This window comes from Cyanistes caeruleus, chromosome 9 (assembly GCF_971803275.1).
Source record: "Cyanistes caeruleus chromosome 9, bCyaCae1.hap1.1, whole genome shotgun sequence".
NCBI lineage: Eukaryota > Metazoa > Chordata > Aves > Passeriformes > Paridae > Cyanistes > Cyanistes caeruleus.
Window position 1 is genome coordinate 26842745 of NC_141709.1, and position 21738 is coordinate 26864482.

General features: G+C 41.6%; 1 protein-coding gene and 1 long non-coding RNA gene across 2 annotated transcripts in view; one reads left to right on the forward strand and one right to left on the reverse strand.

The window, feature by feature from the left end:
* TRABD2B (TraB domain containing 2B) overlaps nucleotides 1-21738 on the reverse strand; it is a 267567-nt gene that overhangs the window by 19072 nt on the left and 226757 nt on the right. The window contains exon 6 of the mRNA XM_086841861.1: nucleotides 2943-3212. Coding sequence (XP_086697987.1) covers nucleotides 2943-3212 — 270 coding nt within the window. The remainder of the gene's footprint in view (nucleotides 1-2942; nucleotides 3213-21738) is intronic.
* LOC111933076 (uncharacterized) lies at nucleotides 13295-16408 on the forward strand. Its single transcript, XR_002866510.2, has 3 exons — nucleotides 13295-13413; nucleotides 13514-13947; nucleotides 16223-16408. It is a non-coding gene; the product is annotated as an uncharacterized LOC111933076 (long non-coding RNA).

Genomic DNA, 21738 nt, shown 5'->3' on the forward strand with positions numbered 1-21738 from the left:
GAGGCCATTTCAGATTGTAGCCATAACCTTGGATCAGACCCGAATGACTGTGAGAGCTGAAGTCTTAGTGGAACCATTAATTATGGATTTCCTGGCTTTTATAGGTTGGAGTCAGACCTTTGATGTTCCTTTAAGATTGTTCTCCTGCATTCATTTCCTTTGTTTCTGTGTTGGTAGCTTAAGAAAACACCCTAAGATTTCCATGGAAGTGTATGAGATTGCCTAGAAATGCGTAGTCCATAAAAGCCCTGCAATTCATGGCTCATAAAGTCCTCTAATCCATGGTCAATAAAGCTTTGGAAAAGAGCTGTATGAACCACAGTCATTTCACAGTTCAATGAGGTTCATACAGGAATCAATAACCTGGTTTAAATTCGCCTGGATTTGTCCTCCACCTGTATATTTCTCTTTGACTTTTCAGGTTGAAAGGCAGCTCCAACAGCTGAATTCTGGGGACCTCGCATGGAAACAATGAGCTTTATGCAGCTTTCCCCCCAAAAGACATAACAAAGACCTAAATCCCTCTACTTTGTCTCAAAGGTGAACAATTCAAGTTCCAGGTGACAACTGGTGAGTTAGGGAACTGGAAGAAGAACCATTTGGAAATAATAGGGCCATAGCTCAAGTTAATACTGAATGCAGAGACCTCAGTCCATACAAATCATGGGGGATCCAGCTGAAGAGTATGAAAATGCACAATGGATTTTTGGGACAGGCCAGAGCCAGAACTCCCTAGTATACCAATTACCCTTCAATAATGAGTGCTAAGTCTCACTGCTGAAACATCACCGATGCAAAGAAGTCCACGTGTTTATTCCTGCACAGGTAACCCTCCATTGCCTGTAAGCTCAGCCACCCTGCTTGATTCCTCCCAAAAATGATCACCATACAAGGCTTGGTCACAGACACACATTTCTGCTCTTTTCTTGCCAATCAGAAAGGAACCAGTTAGAGAGAGCTCACTGTTTATTGCTTTGTGCAGGGTCCAGCTTGCAATTAATGCTGATGAAACCCAACTGCCAAAAGCACAATATGCAGCAGCTGGTTTATGAAAATTGAGACTCCATCCAATTTATGGAGAAACCAGAGCTGGTTGTGAGTCTCTGATTTAGTGAACTTGTATTTTTTTGTGTTTTGTATTTTTTGTTTTGCTTCGTTTCCAGGAAAACACCAGAAGTTACTCCAGAACTGTAGAAGCACTAAAACCATCTGAAAGCACTAAGGCAGGCTTCCCTTCTTCCAGCCTTCCCTTATTTCTAGGCCTGTGATCTCTCACTAATATCTCCCTGGGATCTTTCAGCAAGGCAGGCAACACACAGTGTCTGCTTCATCACCAGCGTGGTGGGAGCGGAAACTTGTGTTTCCTTATCCCAATCTCCAGCCTTATGAAATGGAAATAGAGGGATAAAAGGATTTGATTCAGATGAAATCTTACAGGAGCCCAGAGAAAATAATTTAATTCTAACCTTCAAATCTACCTCTTAAGTATCTTTCCTAGGAGCATTTACTAAAACCAGCAAAAGGTGCAAAAATCCATAAGCACCACTTTAAGCTCCCATATTTCCACTGCCAGTATCCAATATCCTTTCTGGATAGATAGGACAGGGGTAGGAGGATTGTGCCCAAGTGCCAGGCTCCCACCAGATCTATTTAAGAACCTCACTTGTACAACACATGAGGAACTGGACCACTTGTGAAATGCTGGGACAACATGGGACACCACAAGTCAGCACCCCCCAGGCAGAAGGACAGAAAAATCCCTCATATTTGAGGCACTCAGCTATGGTAAACCAAATGAGACTTAGTTCATGCTTAAACATCCTCTGTGGAGGGGATCCAACCACTGAATACACTTTAAAAATACATGAATCCTTCTTACAAGGCTGGCACTGACCTCAGAAACAGCCTTATTACATTAATATGCACCACCTTAATAGCAACCCTTACATCATTCACCCTGAGAAAATAATAAACTACAAAAAATGAGGTAACTGCTCCATTAAAAATAAACGTAATAATAATAAAAACCTGAAAACACAAATATGCAAAGCTTTTTTTTCTTAGCAAAGGGAGAAGACCCTGAGAGACCTGCAAGGAATTTAGGTGCTATGAAAATGGGAATATGTTATGCTCAAAGACAATCATTATATGTGTAGGTGAGCAGCCAGCTCCCAACATATTACTTAGTTCCTTTTACTTGTTAGAAGATCAATAAACATTGTGGCTGTTTATCTGCCCATGAATTGGCCTGGATAAAGGCACTAAGCTTTAAAGGTGGGAGAATAAATTGCTCAGGAATCCTAAAAGCACACTTTGAGAAGCCCTGGTCAAACATGAAAGCTCTTATTCAAACACTGAATGGGAGTTTTTAACCTCAGACCAAGATTGGAACAGCCAGGGAAAAGTGCCTACCTCTATTCTCTTCACATGGAGGATTTAGTTAAGTACTTCATTTTGTTTCAGTTTACTATTTTCAATGCAGTCTGAGATGTTAAAACATTTCAGCCCCACAGCAGTTAAGAAGGTTGAAAGTCAGATTTGTCAGAATCTTAAAAAATCTCAGGATATTCTGTATGGTTGGAAAATGGGCTGAAAACTGCTAGTACAGATAGGATAAGAATTATTGGAAGAAAAAGGACGAGCACAGAGTATTTTCTATTGTTGTTCTTTTCCTGGTTTTTATGCTGACAAGTCTTTGTTTTTGTGTATTTTAAATATTTTAAGCATTAACATTTTTTTCCTCTTTACTTTTTGATCAAGCATGCCTATGAGCATTCCTCTTTTCCTCCTAGCTCTTCATTAGGCTACAAAAACATCATCTCACTCCCTATGTCTCCCAGCTAGCTTTTATCCAACCCTCCCTATGGTGTAATCAACAAGAACTGGGATCTGCATGGAGTCAGGAGCCAGCAGGGAGAGGACAGGGAGCAGCCATGACTCACCTGTCTTCTATCCGAACCCAGAGGTCATTGAACTGCCTCTGGCGATGGTGTTTGTGCTGCTTCTTGTGCCATTTCTTCTGCCTGCCAAACTCCTCCAGCTGGCTGATGCTGTCAGGCAACAAGAGGTGAGGAGACAGGCTGTCTTCTTCATCCATCTGCTGCGGCTTCAGGGAAGGAGATGCCAGTGGGACCTGCTCAGAAAGCTGGACAGGAGGCAGGGCTGTCACTGAGGGTCCCTCCAAGGCTGGGCTTGTCTTTGCTGTCCTTGAACTGCAAAACACAGCATTTAAATATGAGTAAAGGAGGAAGGGTGCCAAAACAAGGTGAAAACAGAAGACTGCACTGCTTGGTGGGTGCCCCTGACTGCTGAGGAGGTGCACAAGGCCTTTGCTCTGGGGCAGCAAGTAATGACAGCACTGGACTTTCCTAGGAAGCTTTCAAGTAAAAACTGAAAATCAGGGAAAAGGCAACAGATGATACTCTGTGGCTGTTTTCTGGCATTTCAATGACTTCTTAGAGTCTGTGGTGGGGGTCAATGCCTCCCCTGCTGGGCTGAAGGTCAAATGACAAAACTCTCTCCAAGCTGGCAAAGGACTCTGTTTGAGGGAAACAAATACCTGAAGAGGAGACGATCTTAAATTAACAAGATAACACAAGTTATCTCATGATCTCTTTTTTCTTTCTTTTTTTTCCCCAACTTTGTATACCATCTGCAGAAAACAAGTAATTGTTTTAACTGCGACAAGAATTATGTCTCCTCATCCAGTCAGGATTGGGGACAATCCTAGGCTGACAACAGAAACATGGAATCATGGAAGCTTGGCAGCTGGTATGGGAGATGTGAGACCTGAACTCCAGCAGGTAATGAAGAAAAAAGGGGTAAATGACCTGTCCACAGCCTCTTTGAAACAATTCTGCCAGAGCTCTTCAGTCCTGTCTGAAATATTGCCACCTTTTGTACATGACTGGAATGATGCAGAAAAAGACCTTTTATTTTCATCTTCTAGAGTTTCACTGATTTTAGAGTAAAGTCAATATAAACTCTCTCCTTTGGTATGCAGCCATGTGAACTTATTGTGAGCTAAGATAGCTGCAACAAAAATCTAATAAACCAGGACTGACATAAAGTTATTTTTCCCCCCTAACTTCAGTAGAAGTTCATATTGAGTCTTAATTGCAAGAAATTTTCCTGTCCCTGGGATGGGCCAATGAGTTGTATGTACAGAAAATGGGAGAGAATTAATAGGCAATATGAAGCTGTGGTCTGCAAAACTATTTCTATTACATGGATGCTATGACTTTTATGACAGAAACAATTAAAGCCACGTGAAAAATTTTGCCTCCTGAGTGAAACCAGTAAGACATTTTAATGAAAAAGTAATAAAAAATCCTAAACTTCATTGGTGACAATGTACAAAATGTGCCGCAAGTGAAACCACATGTTTCATTTATGGAACATTTTGTTCTCTTCCAAAAAAGTCACATCCACTACTAATGGAAGTTTTTTTTTTTCTTTTTGACTTTCTTGAAGTCTGTTACAATACCAGTCTTGATGGTCACCTCTATTTCCACTGCATTGTGTTTCATCCAAAAGTCCTTCCAACACCTACTGTTAATTAATTATTGTTACTGTGAGGCTCACTGGCAAATACTACAGTAATTGTCACTTGTAGCCAACATTCATGAAGTTCTTCAGAGATCATACAACAGATAGAGAAAAAAGAGAAAGCTTTCTAAAACTAATTCTAAAATTCTTCATGGTTGGCTTTATTAATAAAACACACAAGAAAATCCCTTTTTTTTCTTCTTTTCCGAAGCATTCAGCCTCCCAGCGAGTCCTTTCCAAGCTCATTCATACTCACTCCATGCTCTATTTTATATCACAGATCTGCCAGTTCCCAATTGTTTTCCCCATTAAGACATTCTTTCGTGTTTCATGTTGAGGGTGAGTTTTCCCCAGTGCAGTAATTTCATTTGAGAGCTCTTGGTGCTCTCCAAGATCTTTAATATTTCCTCAGCTATGGCACAGGCTCATGGCTGAAGCAAAAGGCACCTCCAGAATCAAGTAAATGGAGAGGAGCTCACATTGAAATGAAGAGGTTTGCACTGGGGGGTCTCTCAGGCCACACTGGAGAGCTCTCAATTTTTATCAACATCCAAACCCAGCCATTTATCAGCTTGGAGGATAACACAGTGTGGAATTGGACAGGAGAGCTTAGGCAGGTAGGGAGGACCTGGATGAGGAACCTACAGACACCATGGGTGGGTCCTGAGATGGCAGCAGAGACCAGAGGGTGTCAGGAAGCCACTGGAGCTGAGCTGTGGCCAGGATTTCTGTTCCCATGGACTTCTTTGTGCCTCATGCTCTGTCCAGCCAGTAACTCCCCAGGATGCTGCAGGCAGGAGCAGCCCCCCTGTGCCAGCTCAGGGCTGGGGCTGCCCTTTGATTCCTTGAGTGGTTTTAGGGATATCTGAACACGCACTTTCCACCTTTTAACACCTACTATTTTCTTACATGTGTTTACCTTGCTCTGAGCTCCCTGTAAACTGGAACCAGTAGAGAGGTGTTTTTATGGGTTGAGATTTTACAAACCACTTAAGACGACTGGCAGCTCCCTTCTTATTAAAATTAATGACTATGGGCATCAAAATCCCAGTGGTGGCTTTGAAAGTTTCTGGCTTAATTGTTTCCACTGCCATCACATGAGCCACAGGTTGTAAACTTGATATTTCAGAACATTCTTTGGGAAGAGAATAAATAAACACTGGAGAAACGTTAAAATGCTGTAACCTAAAGAGGGTTATAAACCAACCACCAGCATGTTAGAGTTGAGTCAGGGGGAATAGATCCACTGTGACAACTGCATATTACATTTGGTTGATATTCATTCCATTATGCCCACACTAATATTTTTTTAATTATTAGTAACCACTAATAATTGTACCAAGACGTAAGAGGGACTTTTGAAAGCTGCATGTTAATGCATGCTTGCCCCTTTAAAAGAAAAGAAAGTTAGTTTTAAACTGATTTAATAAATCTGTTACAATAATTATAATATGCTATATAAATAATTATACTATGTTATATAACAAAATAATGATTACAATAAATATTACAATAAAATATTACTATAAAATATTACAGAAAAACCCCCAACAAATATTATAAAAATACAATTAATTCACTATCAACCTGTTTCTTTTCAAATATGACATTCTACCAGAAGGAAAATCAAAACAGAATATGGCTATTTCATCCAAATATATTGCAAGAATATTTAAAGATGTTAATTTAATGCAAGAAACATTTTCTGTAAGATGATAATTTCCCCACTGATTTCAGTATAAAAATTACTAATAAAAAGTGCTCAGATTTATTAATATTCTGGATGTTTTTCCCCTAAAAAATAATGGTGAAAACCTGCCATCTGCAATCAGGTACCTGGACAATCAATCTCTGCATTATTTGAAGCTTTATTGTTAAATTCAACTGCTCATTTCATGGACTATTTTGTGCCTTTTCTCTGGTCTCAGTCTCTGTGCACTCTGTTAGCACAGCTGCACTGTATGAAACCATGGGGATATAATGGACTTTTTTTTCCATTCCTTCACTACTGCTGAGACAGCTTTTCAAGATACACAGTTATTTTTAAAGTCAGGGAAAAAGCAAGGCTAGTTTTCAGTTTGTGAGGCCACAGCGCCTTTTCTGAAGAAACAGTGAGAAAGTACCACCCAAATATCTTGGTCCACACAAAGATCTCAGAGATTTTTCATGAATAACTTGATACAATTCCAGGCTTAGAGGTTCCACCCATTTTTAAATGTATCATTCCCACACAGGGTGGTCTTGGAGAAATGAAAATTATTTCAGGCCCTTAGGTGGGTTTTTCTCATCTCTGACCTTAATTTCCTTCCCTGGGATGTGCAGTCCTGCAAAACAAGTTCTCTAAAACAACCAAGTCCAAATAAGAAAACTTTGGAGCCTCAACAAATATCCTATGTGGCTTGGTCCTAAGGTACAGTAAACAGTGAAAACAGGAAAACATTTATTCTTGCTAGTTCTTGAAAACGCTTAATCCACAGACAAAGACCTCTGTGGTTTTCTTTCACTTTTGGTGAAATTTGCCATCCTTTTCTAATTCTTTTCAAGAATTAAAAGAACAAAACAAAACATGTAAGTTGTTTGGACTGAGCTGGATGCTCCATTAGGCTGTCTCAGCATTTCTCTCTGCCTTGTGGTCTGCAGTGTCACTCTGTGCTGGCAGTGACCATTGAAAATTGACTCATTGCTGAGATTTGTTAGGCCTATTGAGTGGATCTGGTCAGAAAAATAACATTAACACCACGGTGTCCTGCAATATATTATTTTCATAATTCCCAGGCTTAAAACTGCACAGGTCAGGCAGGGCAGAGCCCAGTAACGCCTCTGCCCCTGACCTGCCCGAGTAACACCAGCAACGTTTGGACTGAGTCCCACCAAGCCTTCCCACGGGTTTCCACAGGGCCAGGGAGGGACTTGCCCTTGCTCTATGCCTTTGCTGATGATACACATCTTCCAGACAACAAAATCATCAATCTAATTTTTTTCAGCAATCTTGCGGTAACATCTCTGTTCCCCTCAGACATGTGCAGAATCTTCCGAAATCCCAGCCTGCCAATTTGTTATTTGCATCCTGACTTTGCAGCACGAGCAATGGAAAAGTTTTGCTCAGAAGACTGCCATGCTTTGCATGGGCTTCCAGGCACAGCAACATCAGCGAGGTTTTGTTGCTTCAGTTCTCAGAACTGTCAGACAAGGGGAGATTTTGTTTCATCAGGAGAGGAGCCGCGGTGATAGCAAGGAATGTGCGATGTGGCAGCCGCATCCTCATGCCACCGTTCCTGGGATGCAGCCGGCTGACAGCCAGACAGCAAGTTAAAAGCATTTTATTGTGGATGGATTCTCATAAATTCCAGTTGGGGTGTCTTTGTGAAGGCAGGAATTCGTCAGCCCCTTGCACGCCCCCTCGCTCCCCTCGCCACAGGCCACGGAGACATCTGCTGCTGGCTTTGCTTTCCCTACACATCTCTCTGAGACAGTCATGCACACCCACAAGATGGGCACCACAATGTCCTGGCCCACAAGGGGTTTTGCTTTTTTCCCCCCTCTTCCACGCTAGGATGAAGCTCAGACTTTCAAAGCTCTTGGGAGAGAAGCAAACAAAAGAACAGAAAAGCAGGCAGAAATCCTAACCCACCCTGGCACAGCTTATAGGGTTTCTTTCCAGTGATGGGAAGTGTGGACTGAGAGCACAGACTCACATAACCAGGTGACACCATGGACACAATGTCTTTCAACATGGAAAGCATAAATATATTTCACTGCAAAAGAGAGTTAACTGCAAAGCAGAGATCAGAGTGTTCGATTCTCCCCATACTTAAAACTTAATTTGAGGTGCTTCAGGCTAAGTGCTGTAAATCACTCAGGATGAATTTGGGCTCAAGAGACAGCAAAAGAGAAATCCCTGATCACTCCTGTGAAATCCCTGATTATTCACTCACCTGATCAGCTTAATTATAATGAGGTTATTTTATTTGGGAAGTAGTTGCCTTAGGCCTGTACACTAAAGTTAAAACTTCTTAACAGAATTTGGAAACAAATTTGTTTTTTCATTTTTTTGCACCAGAGTCAACTACATCTCATGAGCACTTAAATTAGGTTAAGTAGTTAAATTAGATTACAGTCCACCCCAAACTTGGATGGTATCTATCTGTGCTCTGAATCCACATCAGACTATTTCTCTGGGAAGAATCACTATTGCTCAAGAACTGTAACCTTAGTTTGGAAGTGAATTTAGTCCTCAGAATACACACATATATGTACAAATCTGTGCATAAATGAAATGAGAAGTTTGTGATGTGAAGCCATTCACATGGTAATGTTTTCCTTCCCACTCTGAGAAACTATAAAGTAAGAGGAACAAGTAAAACCTTTTTATCTATTCTGTTTCATTAGAAGTGAAGTTGGTCTGAGGCACAGGAGAAAAAATTCAAGCTTTCTGCACTTTAGAGGCTGAATTTGCTGAAAAAAGAGAGGGCAGCTGTAACATTTGTAACGTGTCATTTCCACATTTTCATTTGAATTCTTTCAGAAAACTCAAAATGTTTCATTTCAGCATTTTCTGAACAAAGCTTCTAATTTTTTTTTAGTCTCCAGACTTTCAAAGACTTACATGCTACAAAGTGGCCTTTTTTGTTCAGAAATTGATCTCAATTAAAAAGAAAAACCCAACTAATATATAAAAATGACAAAACCCAACAAAACCCAATTCCTGCCTTCAAAAGCATCCTCAAAATGTTCCATTTCAAATGGCTCTGAACTTTTTTTTCCCTTCTCGATTTCTTGGTTCAGTTCTTGAACTGAATAATCCTTTGTTTATGCATCTTTCATGAAAACTCTGAGAGCTGCACACTCCAGCCCCAGAGGATGGGCTGTGCCCTCAGAGGAAGGATGGGTTGACCCTCTGGTCTTGTTTCCATTTTCCACAGAAATAGCAAATAAGAACCTTTTTTGCTCATGGTACACAGGCCTCACCTCAGGCTCTGTTCCCTAAATCTCCACAGTCTCATTACCACCACACCAATTAGTGCTAAGCTATTTCTGCCTGGGTGGTTCAGCTTAAGCCAAATGGTTACAATACAGATACCTTTGGTGCCTCACTGTCTCCACTATCCCTATCCCATAGGTCTGGATGGGCTTTTCCCTGCTCAGGCATCCTGGTTCAACATGGGAGCACAGAGATATGCAAAATGTCCTGGAACACCTTGAAATCTCTTTCAGAGGAGGGAGAAGACTTCACGTACAAATTACAACTCTGTATGCCCATGCAACACCCAAAGGCTTGCTACATAAAGTTAAAATGTTTTATTGTCTTATAATAAAATTTTGACTGCTTAGTTTGCAATGAATTTTAAGGAGTTGACTGACAAAAAATACCACCAAACTGGCTGCTTGATTTGATTCCACAGTAGAACTACAGCTAATATACAACTGTTTATATCTTGCTCATTTACAATCCAAATCAAGTTCTGCTCCCAGTTTGTCTCCCCTGGGAATTAATTTCCCTTCTTTGCTGGATCCTCCAGAGAGAACATGTATCTGCAGAAGTCCATATTCTCTACCATATCTTAAAAACCCTCTACAGGGACACAGCTGAGCAAGGCACCAAATGCTTAGCTTGAGGGACTACAACATTTCCACTGACTTCAGACTGAAACTAAGGACTGATTATTCACTGTCTGCCTGGTGCTTTTTCCTGCAGTTCCCTCTGATGCTCTGAAGTTGGGTCCTGGCCGACGTGAGGTACTGGGTGGGTCACAGATCTGTGCAAGCACAGCAACTTGTGTCCCTGAAGTACCTTGTTCAGTCGAGGCTCTTACAATTGCAAGACACAGATAAGGTGGGCTCATAAGTAGCTGCTATCACCAGAAGGAGAGAGACACAGACCACTTAAGTCCAGCAGCAGGCATAAGTGTGGAACCAAAGAGCCATAAGATGACCATGTCTGCAAGAGACTCTACATCTCTGTGACACAAAATCTACTTTTCTTCTCTGTAGCTGACACTGCAAAACATCTGATCTGCTCAGCCATTGATGGCTGCTGAGCTAAAAAAAGGAACACACAGACACTCCTCAAAATATTTTCTTCACTTGTGAAGAACACTTTCTTCACAAAATATTGTGAGAGCCCATTGGCCTTGCCCATATCACAGTGCCTGAGTGTTTCCAAGAAAAGAACAAGACAGTTGTCAGAATCCCTATTCAGGCAACACTTCAGCCTGTCTGTGGGCATTTTCACTGCACAGTAATGGACAGAGCCCTTGAAACGTGATGAAGGCAAAGAGTTCTCCCTGCAAACCCCACTTGCTTTAATGTCTAATGCTGTTCTGTCAACTCTAATGCTAATGGACTTTACATAACGTCTCTCTGTGTCACAGAGGGTTCCCTCTTTGTATCAAGTCATGTTGATGAAGCTGCTTCTATCAAATGCTCATTTCTGTCTGACAAAGCCATCTTTCACTTAAATTCACTTCTTCATTAACAAAGTATGCACATTGCTGCTGAAACCTAAAGAAAGAAAAGAAGGTTTTATAGTCTCTTTTTGAGTTTGCTAATTGAAACTTATGAGACCAGACCTTGAATATCCATGAGCCATCTGAGGCCATAGGAGACACTGATTTTTAATGAACTCAGGCAAATCTCACTGTCTAGTTATAAAGAACAGGCTCCAGGTCTTCCTTAAAACAGAAAAACTTGCATTGACCCCAGAAAATACCTTTCCTTCACTGAAATGTCTATGATTATTATTTTTATTGGTATACTTAAGAATCCCAGAATTAAATTATGCATTCTTTAAAAACTTCATCTTAGCAAGTTGACAGGCAAAAGGTGTGAGACAATGACAGACAGTACAAAGGTGACAGCCCCTGCAGCCTCCCTCCCTAACTCCTCATTGCACAGGAGCATTAGGGGCTCACCTACCTCCATTATATGTGAATATCTGTTTGTTTGCCTTGAAATGCTTTATCTAAGTGCCAATTGTCCGAGAGAGTATCACAGCTGAGTACTTGTAGCACTGCCTAGCTATGGAAAAACATGTAATATATCAAGTGGAACAGACGTCAGAGACTCATCAGAAGTATGCCTGGCATTCAGCACAGGTTCCAGCAGTCATTAGCTTCTTATCACTGCACAAAGCTGAACACTGAGAGTGACCAAACTAGGACTTCTCATGAGGTGGTGCTGTAATACAGCTCAAACTGCAGGAAAGTCGACGCTGTTGAAATGATTCCCACGTGAGATGTTTTAATTGAAACTGCAGGACGACTCATCTGGCTCTTTCTACAATGAGACTGAGTGCTTGGAGCTGCCCCACAAGCCTGTGAATTCTGAACAGAAGGGGAGGGTACTCTGTCCCTCTGTTGCCTTCTTTCTTTAGTAAGAATTCATCTTGAACTGACAGCCAGTCAGAACGGAATTATCCCAAGTAACACACAGATCAAAAAAGACTGTATGTCCTTATTTATGTGAAAATAAGCATGATGGAGTCAGGCTTTATGAGGAAAGGTTCAGCCGTTTTCTATACACCACAGTCAAACAATTAGGGAACCTACAGAACTCATCAGGTCTGCTCAGGGCTTCTTGGAAAGGCAGGAGAGGTAAAGAAGGAGGCAAGTGTACGCCAGTAGTGAAAGAAGAAGAAAACAAAATCAATCTCCAGCTCCACCACCTCATTTAAACCTCTTCTGGCTGCCTGTGGATTTCATTTGATGCCTTTCTCTGACACGACTGGGAATGGACCATTCAGCAATGATTACAATCAGTATGAATGCTTGAGTACATAGAAATTGCCTTAAATTCGTGGCTACATTTGCGAAACAAACAAATTAAACCCTCTGCTTTCTTTCAAGTCTAGGTCCTTTCTCCTTAAGGGGAATGTTTCCAAAATTGCCTCAACGATTTAAAACCTCAGTGCCTGCTAAATGTCAATGGAAGCTGCAATTCCCACCTCAAACTTAATCTGCATACAAATTTGATACAAATGCAAAATTACCATTTAACATTAGCAAGAAAGCCCATGCCTCTAGGGAAGAAAGATGATCCTTTGTCACAAACTCAAAGTGAGGTTTGTTTTGACAAAACGGTGGCAAAGGTGAATTTGTATCTACTGCATTCACCGACTGTAGGTCAACAAGTGGAACCACACCCTGCTCCTGGGTAAAGGTCTTCAGCCTAAGAGGCACCATGGAGGAAGGATAGAGGCACCCAGCAAAACCAAACTGGAGTTAGAGGTGAGGACATAACGAGGTCCTTCAGACCTGCACCTGCCAGAACAAGAGAAGCAAAGGGAGAACCACCCATTGATCCGATCAAACCACCACCAGTATTGCCTTGGTGTTACACAGCCTTGGTTCTTAGCATTGCCAGTTTCAAAAATCAGCTTTTTCTCTCCAAAGTTCATGGAGGGACTTTTGGATCATCCTTGTGATGGAATATGATACCTTGATTCTGCGGGTGTTAGGAATAATTCCTTAAAATTACTTCAAATGCCACAAATACAGGCAATGTTACAACCAAAACCTACTGCAGCATCAGAGATTTACTGCTCTCTTTGTAGAATCACAGAATTATTTAGGTTGGAAAAGACCTTTAAGACCATTGAGTCCAACTGTTAATCCAGCACAGCAATGTTCACCACTAAACCATGTCCCCAAGTGCCACATGTACACACCCTTTAAATCCCTTTAGGGATTGTGACCCCACAGCTTCCCTGGGCTGCCCATTCCAATGCGTGGCAACCCTTTCTGTGAGGAAAATTTTCCTAATACCCAATCTAAACCCCCCTGGCACAACTTGAGGTCCTTTCTTGTTTTCCTATCGCTTGTTATTTGGGATAAGGGACCAACTCCCACCTCAGTAAAACCCCTTCAGGTAGCTGTAGAAAGCGATAAGGTCCCCCCTGAGCCTCCTGTTTTCTGGGCTAAACAACTCCAGTGAGGTTATTTCTAGCAATGTTTTCTTTCCCTTTCAGAAACCATGAGGAGACAATACCACAAAAGTATTTGAGATCCATGTGAACCTTGTTTATCCACTGTGGATTGGGATTTACATTCCAGGGGTATAATGAACCCAGAGATGCAAAGATGTGGGCGCACAACGTTATTAAACCCTTGAAGATTATCCCAGTCTCACTCAATAACAGAACCTTTCCTTAATGACTCTGGCATGGATATGAACTATAGCCTTTAACAGAGCTCAATGCCAACAGAAACCAGGAACTCTGCCGAAGCTTTATCATTTTTCTTCAGTGGAGGGGGAAAGTGTTTATCTGGGAAGCATTTCACATCACAGACAATAGGAAACTGTTCAGCTTTCCACAAACAGGCTGGTGTGCAGCTTCCAAGCACTCTCCAAGGAAAACTTTGGAACACTGGCCACGTCTTTCCAGCTTGGATTTAATGTAAAGTAGGTAATGCCCCACATCCTTCATCCTGATTTAGTCCTGCTTCATCCTCATTTCAAAGTGCTCACTTCAAACATAACACGAGGCTCATCTCTGAAAGCGCGCTTTGATCACCGGGGGCTCCAGATTGGTATCGGCCCTTCAAACATAAACAGGGATGTGCTGTCCCGGCACAGGAATTTCTGGGACTGCCTTTATTTTTGCAAAAGTAATTTGGAAATGTGATGCTGGGGTCATATGACAGGAGATGCAAATCTAGTTGTCAGACAGGGCACTGGGTACTAAAGCACTTGGAGCCTGTCTGTGACTTTGCTGCTGAAGTGCTACAGGTTAGCAGGAAAATGTTCTTATTCCTGAGTTGACTGGAAATCAATGGAGAAAGGCTTCAGTGTGCTCTCTCCCACAAATAAATGAGAGCACCAAATTGGGTCTCCTCCTCTGCAAGCTGTCACCGGCAAAGGGGCACTATGGAATTGAGAACTGCTCTGATGTCCCATACAGCAGTAGGAATGGGAAATATCCCAAATTTAGTCCTTCTGTCAACTCTGTCTCTCAGTAGGACCAAATGTTTTCTGGCTGAAGTGACAAAAGTTATGCACACGGTGAGTACAAATTTACACTTAATTCTTGATGCTGATGAAGAATTCTGTACTATGGTGGGGCTACACGAGGCAGACAGATGGACATAGCCAAGTCCACAGTGGCCACGAGGGGATGAATCCTCCAGGTCCTTCTCCTGACCAACAGGAGCCTCTGACAGTGGCAGAAGATCCAGTTTTCACAAGCAGAACTACTGCATTATGTGTAGCTGCTCACCTAAGCAAGAGGTCAATGGGAAGCCCAGACAGTTCAGTTTCTGTCAGACACACCCTGTGTCCCCAGCTTTCTAATTTTTCCCCCATGAATCCTGAAGCTGGATTTTTATTTAAGTGGTGTGTTTTTAGCAATCACAATTGCAAGAAACTGTCTTTATTCAGGAAGTTCTTCCACCATATCACTTGACAGCCACTGTACCTACATCCATCTACAGAATCTGATCCATTTTTCCTCCCTCCTGTTTCTATTCACAGATCCATTTTTCATTCCTCCTGGAATGCAGAGCATTTGGGAGTATAGGTGGGAAACCAAAATCTTTCACCACCCACTAATAGAAATTTGTTTTATTAATTAACTTTGTGGGAAGAAAAAAAATGAGAGAGAGCTGATCCTCAGCTCTGAAATCATGAATCACTGTGGAAGAGAAAACATGTCCTGTGAGACACCTGAGGCCACTTCAGACAGAATGAGTGACTGAGCTGCTTCCTTGGAAAGTCCTGAGTCATCAAACACAGCAGTTTAATCCCCAGGAAATGGGAAACACATTGGCATGATGTTCACTTGTATGGAGCATGAGGTCCAGAGAAGGGTGAAACTCCAAAGATTCTTGAGATCAGTTTAGCTTGTGGAAGGATTTTAAAACCTAAATGCTTCTCTGAAGTATATCTGATCTGGATCTGGGTACTGTATTCCCAGCACATGATTTCCTGGATGAATTAAACTCTTTACAAACTTTACAGACTGGATATGAATTTATTTTGACTTCTCATAAAAATGATTCAATGATCATGACACAAAAATGCATTCTGGCTTCTAAGGTATTTACTGTGACAAGCGCTTCATAAATTCACCATCCTTAATTTACTGTTATAAGAACTTACTCTTTTTGGCATTCCTGCTCCCTCTACTAGCACCTAACTAGGAGGAGGGGCTGATGTACATGGATCTCAGGCTAACTCTTCACCATATTCTCCTGAAGGGACACCTACACTGTAATTTAGGAGCCAAAGCTGGGTTGTGGCCAGAATGAAGTCACCTGGCTTGGCTGAGATACCATGAGCTGTCAACAGTAAGAATGTTCTGCACCAAAATGGGCAAGAAATGACCCAAAATCATACTCCATATATACGTTAGAGTGACTTTCTACTCGTGGGGGCAATTGAAACAGGTTTCAGTAAATTTCACAGCTTGCCACAGTAAGATCCATCCACAGGGAGTCATTTGGTCATGCCACCAGTCATAATAGTACTCTGGAGGGCTTCTAACCCCATTTGGAATAAGAATATCCTTATGAACACCTGATCACTCATGGAAGATGACAGAGGTACTTCTCAGCAAAATCCTCTGTAGAACACTGCATCCTTGACTGTTTTTTCCTAAGGGACTGTTATTAAAAGAACTTTAAATGAAAATATCATTGAGAGAAGTCATTGACTTCCTTTCTCCTTATCCCTTTTTTAGGAACTTGTGCATTGTAAAGAGCTCCCTGCAAGCTGAATTACTACACTCATGCTGAATCAAGCAGCTCTACTGATTGCAGCACAGCCCAGAGACCTCTTGTTGAAGGAAAAGAAGTCAGCTCTGGATGTGGAAAAGCTCTCTGTCCTAACGTGTGAGGTCTCTTTGCCTGACAACGTGATAGTGAAGGTAAGGGAAGTCGGCACTGCAAAGACAGAGTGACAGCAAACAGACCACAAACTTCCTCAGATAAACGACATCTTTCCAACCACACAATACCACTTGATACCTTTGTGCTCCTTGAGCTGTTACAAAGTGCAGCTGCACTTCAGCCCAGATTGATATCGCCCTTGGAGGAGGCCATCAATCCACAGGACAAGTGCAGGCTGAACACACAAACAAAGTCATACAATCTCACTGTTCCAGCAGGGGATGGGTTGGTGCAGTTCTCTCAAAGGCTTAAAGGAGCCTAGTGACACATCTCACAAAAACAACCAACCATCTAAAACTTGATTAGCCACCTAAAACCAGTCAGACACCTCCTGCAAGCAAGCTGGGCCAGTTGTCTAAGATGCCCATGAGCACTACTCTGGAAAAGCCAGTCTTTTCACTTGGACTGTAGAAGGCCTCTGCACAACTGGGTGAACATATTTTGAGTTTTCCACCAACTCCCCCATGAGCTGATGCACAGAAGATGGGAGAGGATCAGCAACCATCTCACATTAACAATGACCTCTAAAAGCTACTGGCAGTGATGGAAGCCAACAGTGCAAGTTGGATCAGTTTTATCTCTAATAACTATAAACCAAAATTATCATCTCATACTCATGACCTAAGGTGAAAAGATCTTCCAGCGCTGGCTGGAAGCAGAAAGAGGATGAAAAATCAGCTTCTCCTGTGGAAACAAGAACTCTAAAATTTGGCTAGGAAATAAGGTAAGAACTAGCTCTGAACTTTTGAAGTCTCCAAGGCTCTGTAAGTTTACTATTAGAGTTTATGGAGTATGAGATACAGATCTCCTAAAACTGATAGGCTGCAGAGCAGCAAAAATCTCTAGAAACCTTAGCACTGGCTTCAGGACAGCTCAGCGAGCAAGCTGCCCTTGAGCAAAAAGAAGCAAGCCCAGCTTTCCCCAGAGGCCCCATTCCCAAGGAACAGAATTATATGGAATATGAAACAATTTTTTCAAAAGAAACCAGAAATTTTGCCAAGGATAAAATCTGATTATATACAAAGTGAATGTCCCACTGGGAGAACTAGTCAAGCATGAAATTCCTGAGAAGTTCTGTTTTCTTACTCCAACACCATGAACTATCTTGTTCTTTCCCAGTTTTGGGGTTTTTTTTGTAGCAAGTTGCTAAATTCCATTCTCTCAGAAGGTGTTCAGTGTCTAAAGGTGGCCTAAAGAACATGCAGATCCACTGTCCCTATGTAATGTGTTGCTCAGGAAGTAACAAGATAATTAAATTTCCATGGCTGAGAATTTGTAAGTTGAATTTGCTTCTTTAGCACATTTTGGAGACCTTCTTCCATGTTTTTCCCCCTGAGAGTTACTTGGCTGGCTCAGGCTTTGTGGCTGTAAGGTAGACACAGAGACAATTAATTTGCAAAGGTGGACATTTTAAAGGCACATAGGAACACGAAAATGTAATGTGCGTATTATCGTGGCTAAGTATTTTAATCACTGAGTAGTCATATTCTCCAATTTTAGATGAGGCAATAAATTCACCAATGCATGTAGAAGAACCCTATTTAATCCCTATGCACCTCTTACTGTAAATTATGCTGTCAGAGAACACCCTGAAAAAATGGCTTCACTTTTCTTCTCAGGAGAGGGTGCTAGTGATGGGAGTACAATCCCCAGGCTCAGATCAAGTGAAAGATCCAAAGGCTTACAAGAGGTTTAAGAAGAACTGCAGAATCCCGATGGGGAGATTATTCCACCCACATTAAAAAAGAAGGATGCATTTTCCCCTGTATCAGAAGAGATGGGATCCAGAATCTACCTTTCTCAGTTCTTTTTTCCTCAATTAATTGTTTCCAATTAAAGTGTTACAGCTCTTGTAATTTTTTTTTTCACCTGTGTATTTTCTAAATGAATGTTTACTTATTTCACAATAACTTCAACATTATCCCTAACACATTCCAAAAATTAAAAGCTATGCAGAGTGGAGCAACCCTGACTAGCAGGCACCAGAAAGCTGAAGCTGTGTAGGCATCCCAAGGAGCTTGGCAACTGCTGGGAGATTCCTGACAGTTCTAAGGGCATCTGTAATTTTCAGGGTTATCCAAAACTGGGTTTACCAAACTGGGGCTGTGGGGAATGTTACGTCAAATATTTTTCCCAATTCTGCCTATCACCTTGGGAGGGTTAGGGGTCCTGGTGGAGTGAAAAGGCTGCATCACTGTGTGGATGGAGTGTGCTTTCACCCCATGGGGAAGGAGAGCATTCCTAAGGGAGCAGAGACTTCCACCCTGAGGCAACAACGAGCAGCAGAGCCAGGGTCACATCTGTAGGATGCTATAGGAGAAGGAAGGGAGGAAGCTCTTTGCTTCAGACAGAAGGACAGGAGTAAGTCACAACAGCAAAGAGACGTTGCTTCACCTGGGGCAGGAAGTGCAAATATAAGGCACAAGGGTAATTAATTGAAATTAATTAATTTCAGAGCTCTGAGAGTTTACAATAAACTCTCAAACTCTCAGACACGCAGACATAAAAACTTGTGCTGAATTATTCCGTCATCCTGAACTCCCTGATTCTGAAGGAAGGCAGCACTGATTCCATCCTTAGAGGGAGCAGCCTGATAAAAACGAGCATTTCTGCATGTTCCTCTGGCCAAGAGGACGGTGTGCAGCACATCAGGGCTTGGCATGTGGCAGCAGGTCAGAGCTGATTCTGAGAACCCAGCAACAATAGAGTCATCACAGACACAGGTGCTTCCTGGATTGATCTTGCAGCTTGGCTGTTTCCAGTTAAATGTGAAGCAGCTGTGGCCCTTTATCTGCTCAAGTCACTGGAATCCATCTAAGGGGAGACTTTCTCCCATCTCCTCCTCTCTCCCAGCCCCATCCATGCAGCTCTGTTTTCTGAAGACAGAGAGGAGCAGGGACAGCCAATTGGCAGAACTCCACACAAAAAAAAAAGAAAAAAAGAAAAAAAAAAAAAGTTGTCTTTCTTATCTCAGGGCAAAGCAATGAGATATTGATTCAGTCACTAATTTTCCAGTTCCTTTATCTGGGGACAAGGATGACAGCCAGCAAAATAAGAAGTAAATATGAACACTGCTGAAGGCTGTCACGCAAACAGATTCAGGACACTTCCCCCAGGCAACAAAATGAACAAATTAAGCCAATGTGAGAATAAGTTCTCAAGTGTTTATGGCATTGTTCTGCTGGATGAATAAAACAGGGTTTCTTTTACAGAAAGGGATTGAGCTTTAAAGAAGGTGTTTTCAATAGTCAGATGGTGGAATTCTGGAAGAGACACAGGAAGGTCAACACTGGGCCACCAGGCAGATCAACAGGAGGAGCCAGGAGATTTCAGAAATCCAGTCAGTAAGAGTTCCCAAATAGCTCCACACCAGCTAAATGTACTTTATATAAACTCTTCTTTGCCAGTTCACTGATTCTGGAGCCATCAGACCCCTATATCTTGGCTATCTCTTCAAGCCAGACAAGATCTCACTTTATTTTTTCCCAGTACCTTAGGAAAGGGAGGATTTGGCTCAAATTTGTGCTTGTCACTAGACAACAGAAATGTGAGACTCTAGGTATTTAGTTTGGTTGGCTTAAAGAGCAGCCATTTCACAACCCATGCTTAGCATTTTGGATAGAGGAAGCCAACAATCTTCTGGCTTTTCCCAGTCTGTATGCAACTGCAGGCATGAACAGTTTCAGCCTTTGTCCTGTTTCACTCTTCCCAAGGCTTTTCTCTTCCTGATACCTAGGAACAGTGCTAATTATTTTCTACAAAAGGGATTCTCTTGTCCTTTCTAAAAGCAAAATGGATGGCAGAGTTTAGACATCATACCAGACTATACTCCACCTATTTATGGTAATGCTGCTGAATTATATAATTTTATATTAATATTATAATGCTGTTGAACAATAAAGATCAGACTACTAATCATGTTAATAATAGTAATAATCACACTGTTCTGGGAACAGAGAGATTAAAGAAAATGACCATTTGTTTTTTTGGCAAGGCAGAACTGGTGGTAAGTAGGACATAGCATGAGTGTTTTGCTGAAGTTACTTTCATATAATGGGGCTTCTTACTTAACCTGAGAAAAACTGTCCTGCAAATCACTGTCAAGGAATCATTGATATTCATCCAAAACCACTCTCAAATTCGATCTGATATATTCTCAAACATTCCTATGTGCCAGCTCAAACTGTTCCTCTTCTTTCTCCTGCATACAGCCTGTCCCCAACATTTTTTTTTAATTCCCTTTGCCAAAACATAAGCATGCAGCTGCTTCAGGTTTTTTTTCCAACTCTTGCATTTTTTCCATGTGCTGTCCACCCCTCAAACTCCACATTAGAATCCAGCTGATCTTCCCTGAACACTATCCAATTTTTCAATTGTCAATGCCAGAATGCAACACAGTGGGCTTGACTCCCTTATACAACTTATTTGGAAGTAAAGCAGAAATGTCTCTTTTGGGTTTGGGCACAGGAGAGAAATACCTCTTCATGTATGCCTCCACAAGAATCAAGATGAAAACACCTGCACGTCTGTAAACCACAAAATAATTTCTGCTTTGCAAGCAGCTCAAAATTTGTTGAGCTCCTGTTTGTTTATTCTGTGTATATATTTTGTTACTACAGTCACTATAGCAAAATGGTTCCTCTTCTGGGCCTTTCAACTGCTTTTATTTAATATTTTAAAAAACAAAGGGAAGAGTGAAAAAAAAGAAGGCTAAACAAAAATGCAAGGTTCCTTAAGACACTCAATTACAGCACCATGATGATATACCATAAACATGAACAACACAACAATCATTAAGCTGTCGTGCTCTCACAATGTTGTACTGTGTTTGGCTAGACTGTCTTTTGCAGTTCACCCAGAAATCATAAAATACAAGCTATTCTACAAAAAAAAAGAGACAAAATGGTTTGCAGCAGCCTCTTCATTTCTAAGGGGAAGCTGCAAGTACTTCTGATAGCTACAGCCCCAGTTAGGGGAAAATGACAATACAGTCCCTGATGTGCAGTTTTGAGAGTATTTTTTTCTTCCTAAAGCAGAAAGCTGCTTCTTGTGAGTATATTTAAATGCTCTTTATTCACAATTTCTATAGTTTTCTGCTGTTTCTGCACCTTGAGTAGTTCAGTCTGGTAGCAACTCTGGACTTTTTTGCCATGCAATTTATTCTTTCTTTATTTTCATCTAGAACTGGCAGACCTACCTTATCATCAGACCACAGGAAAACTCACAGAGCACCCTATGGGGGGCCACCATGTGCTCTCTCATCCATTCCTGCACAACCATTTACCCTTTAACAAAGTTTTGTATTTCA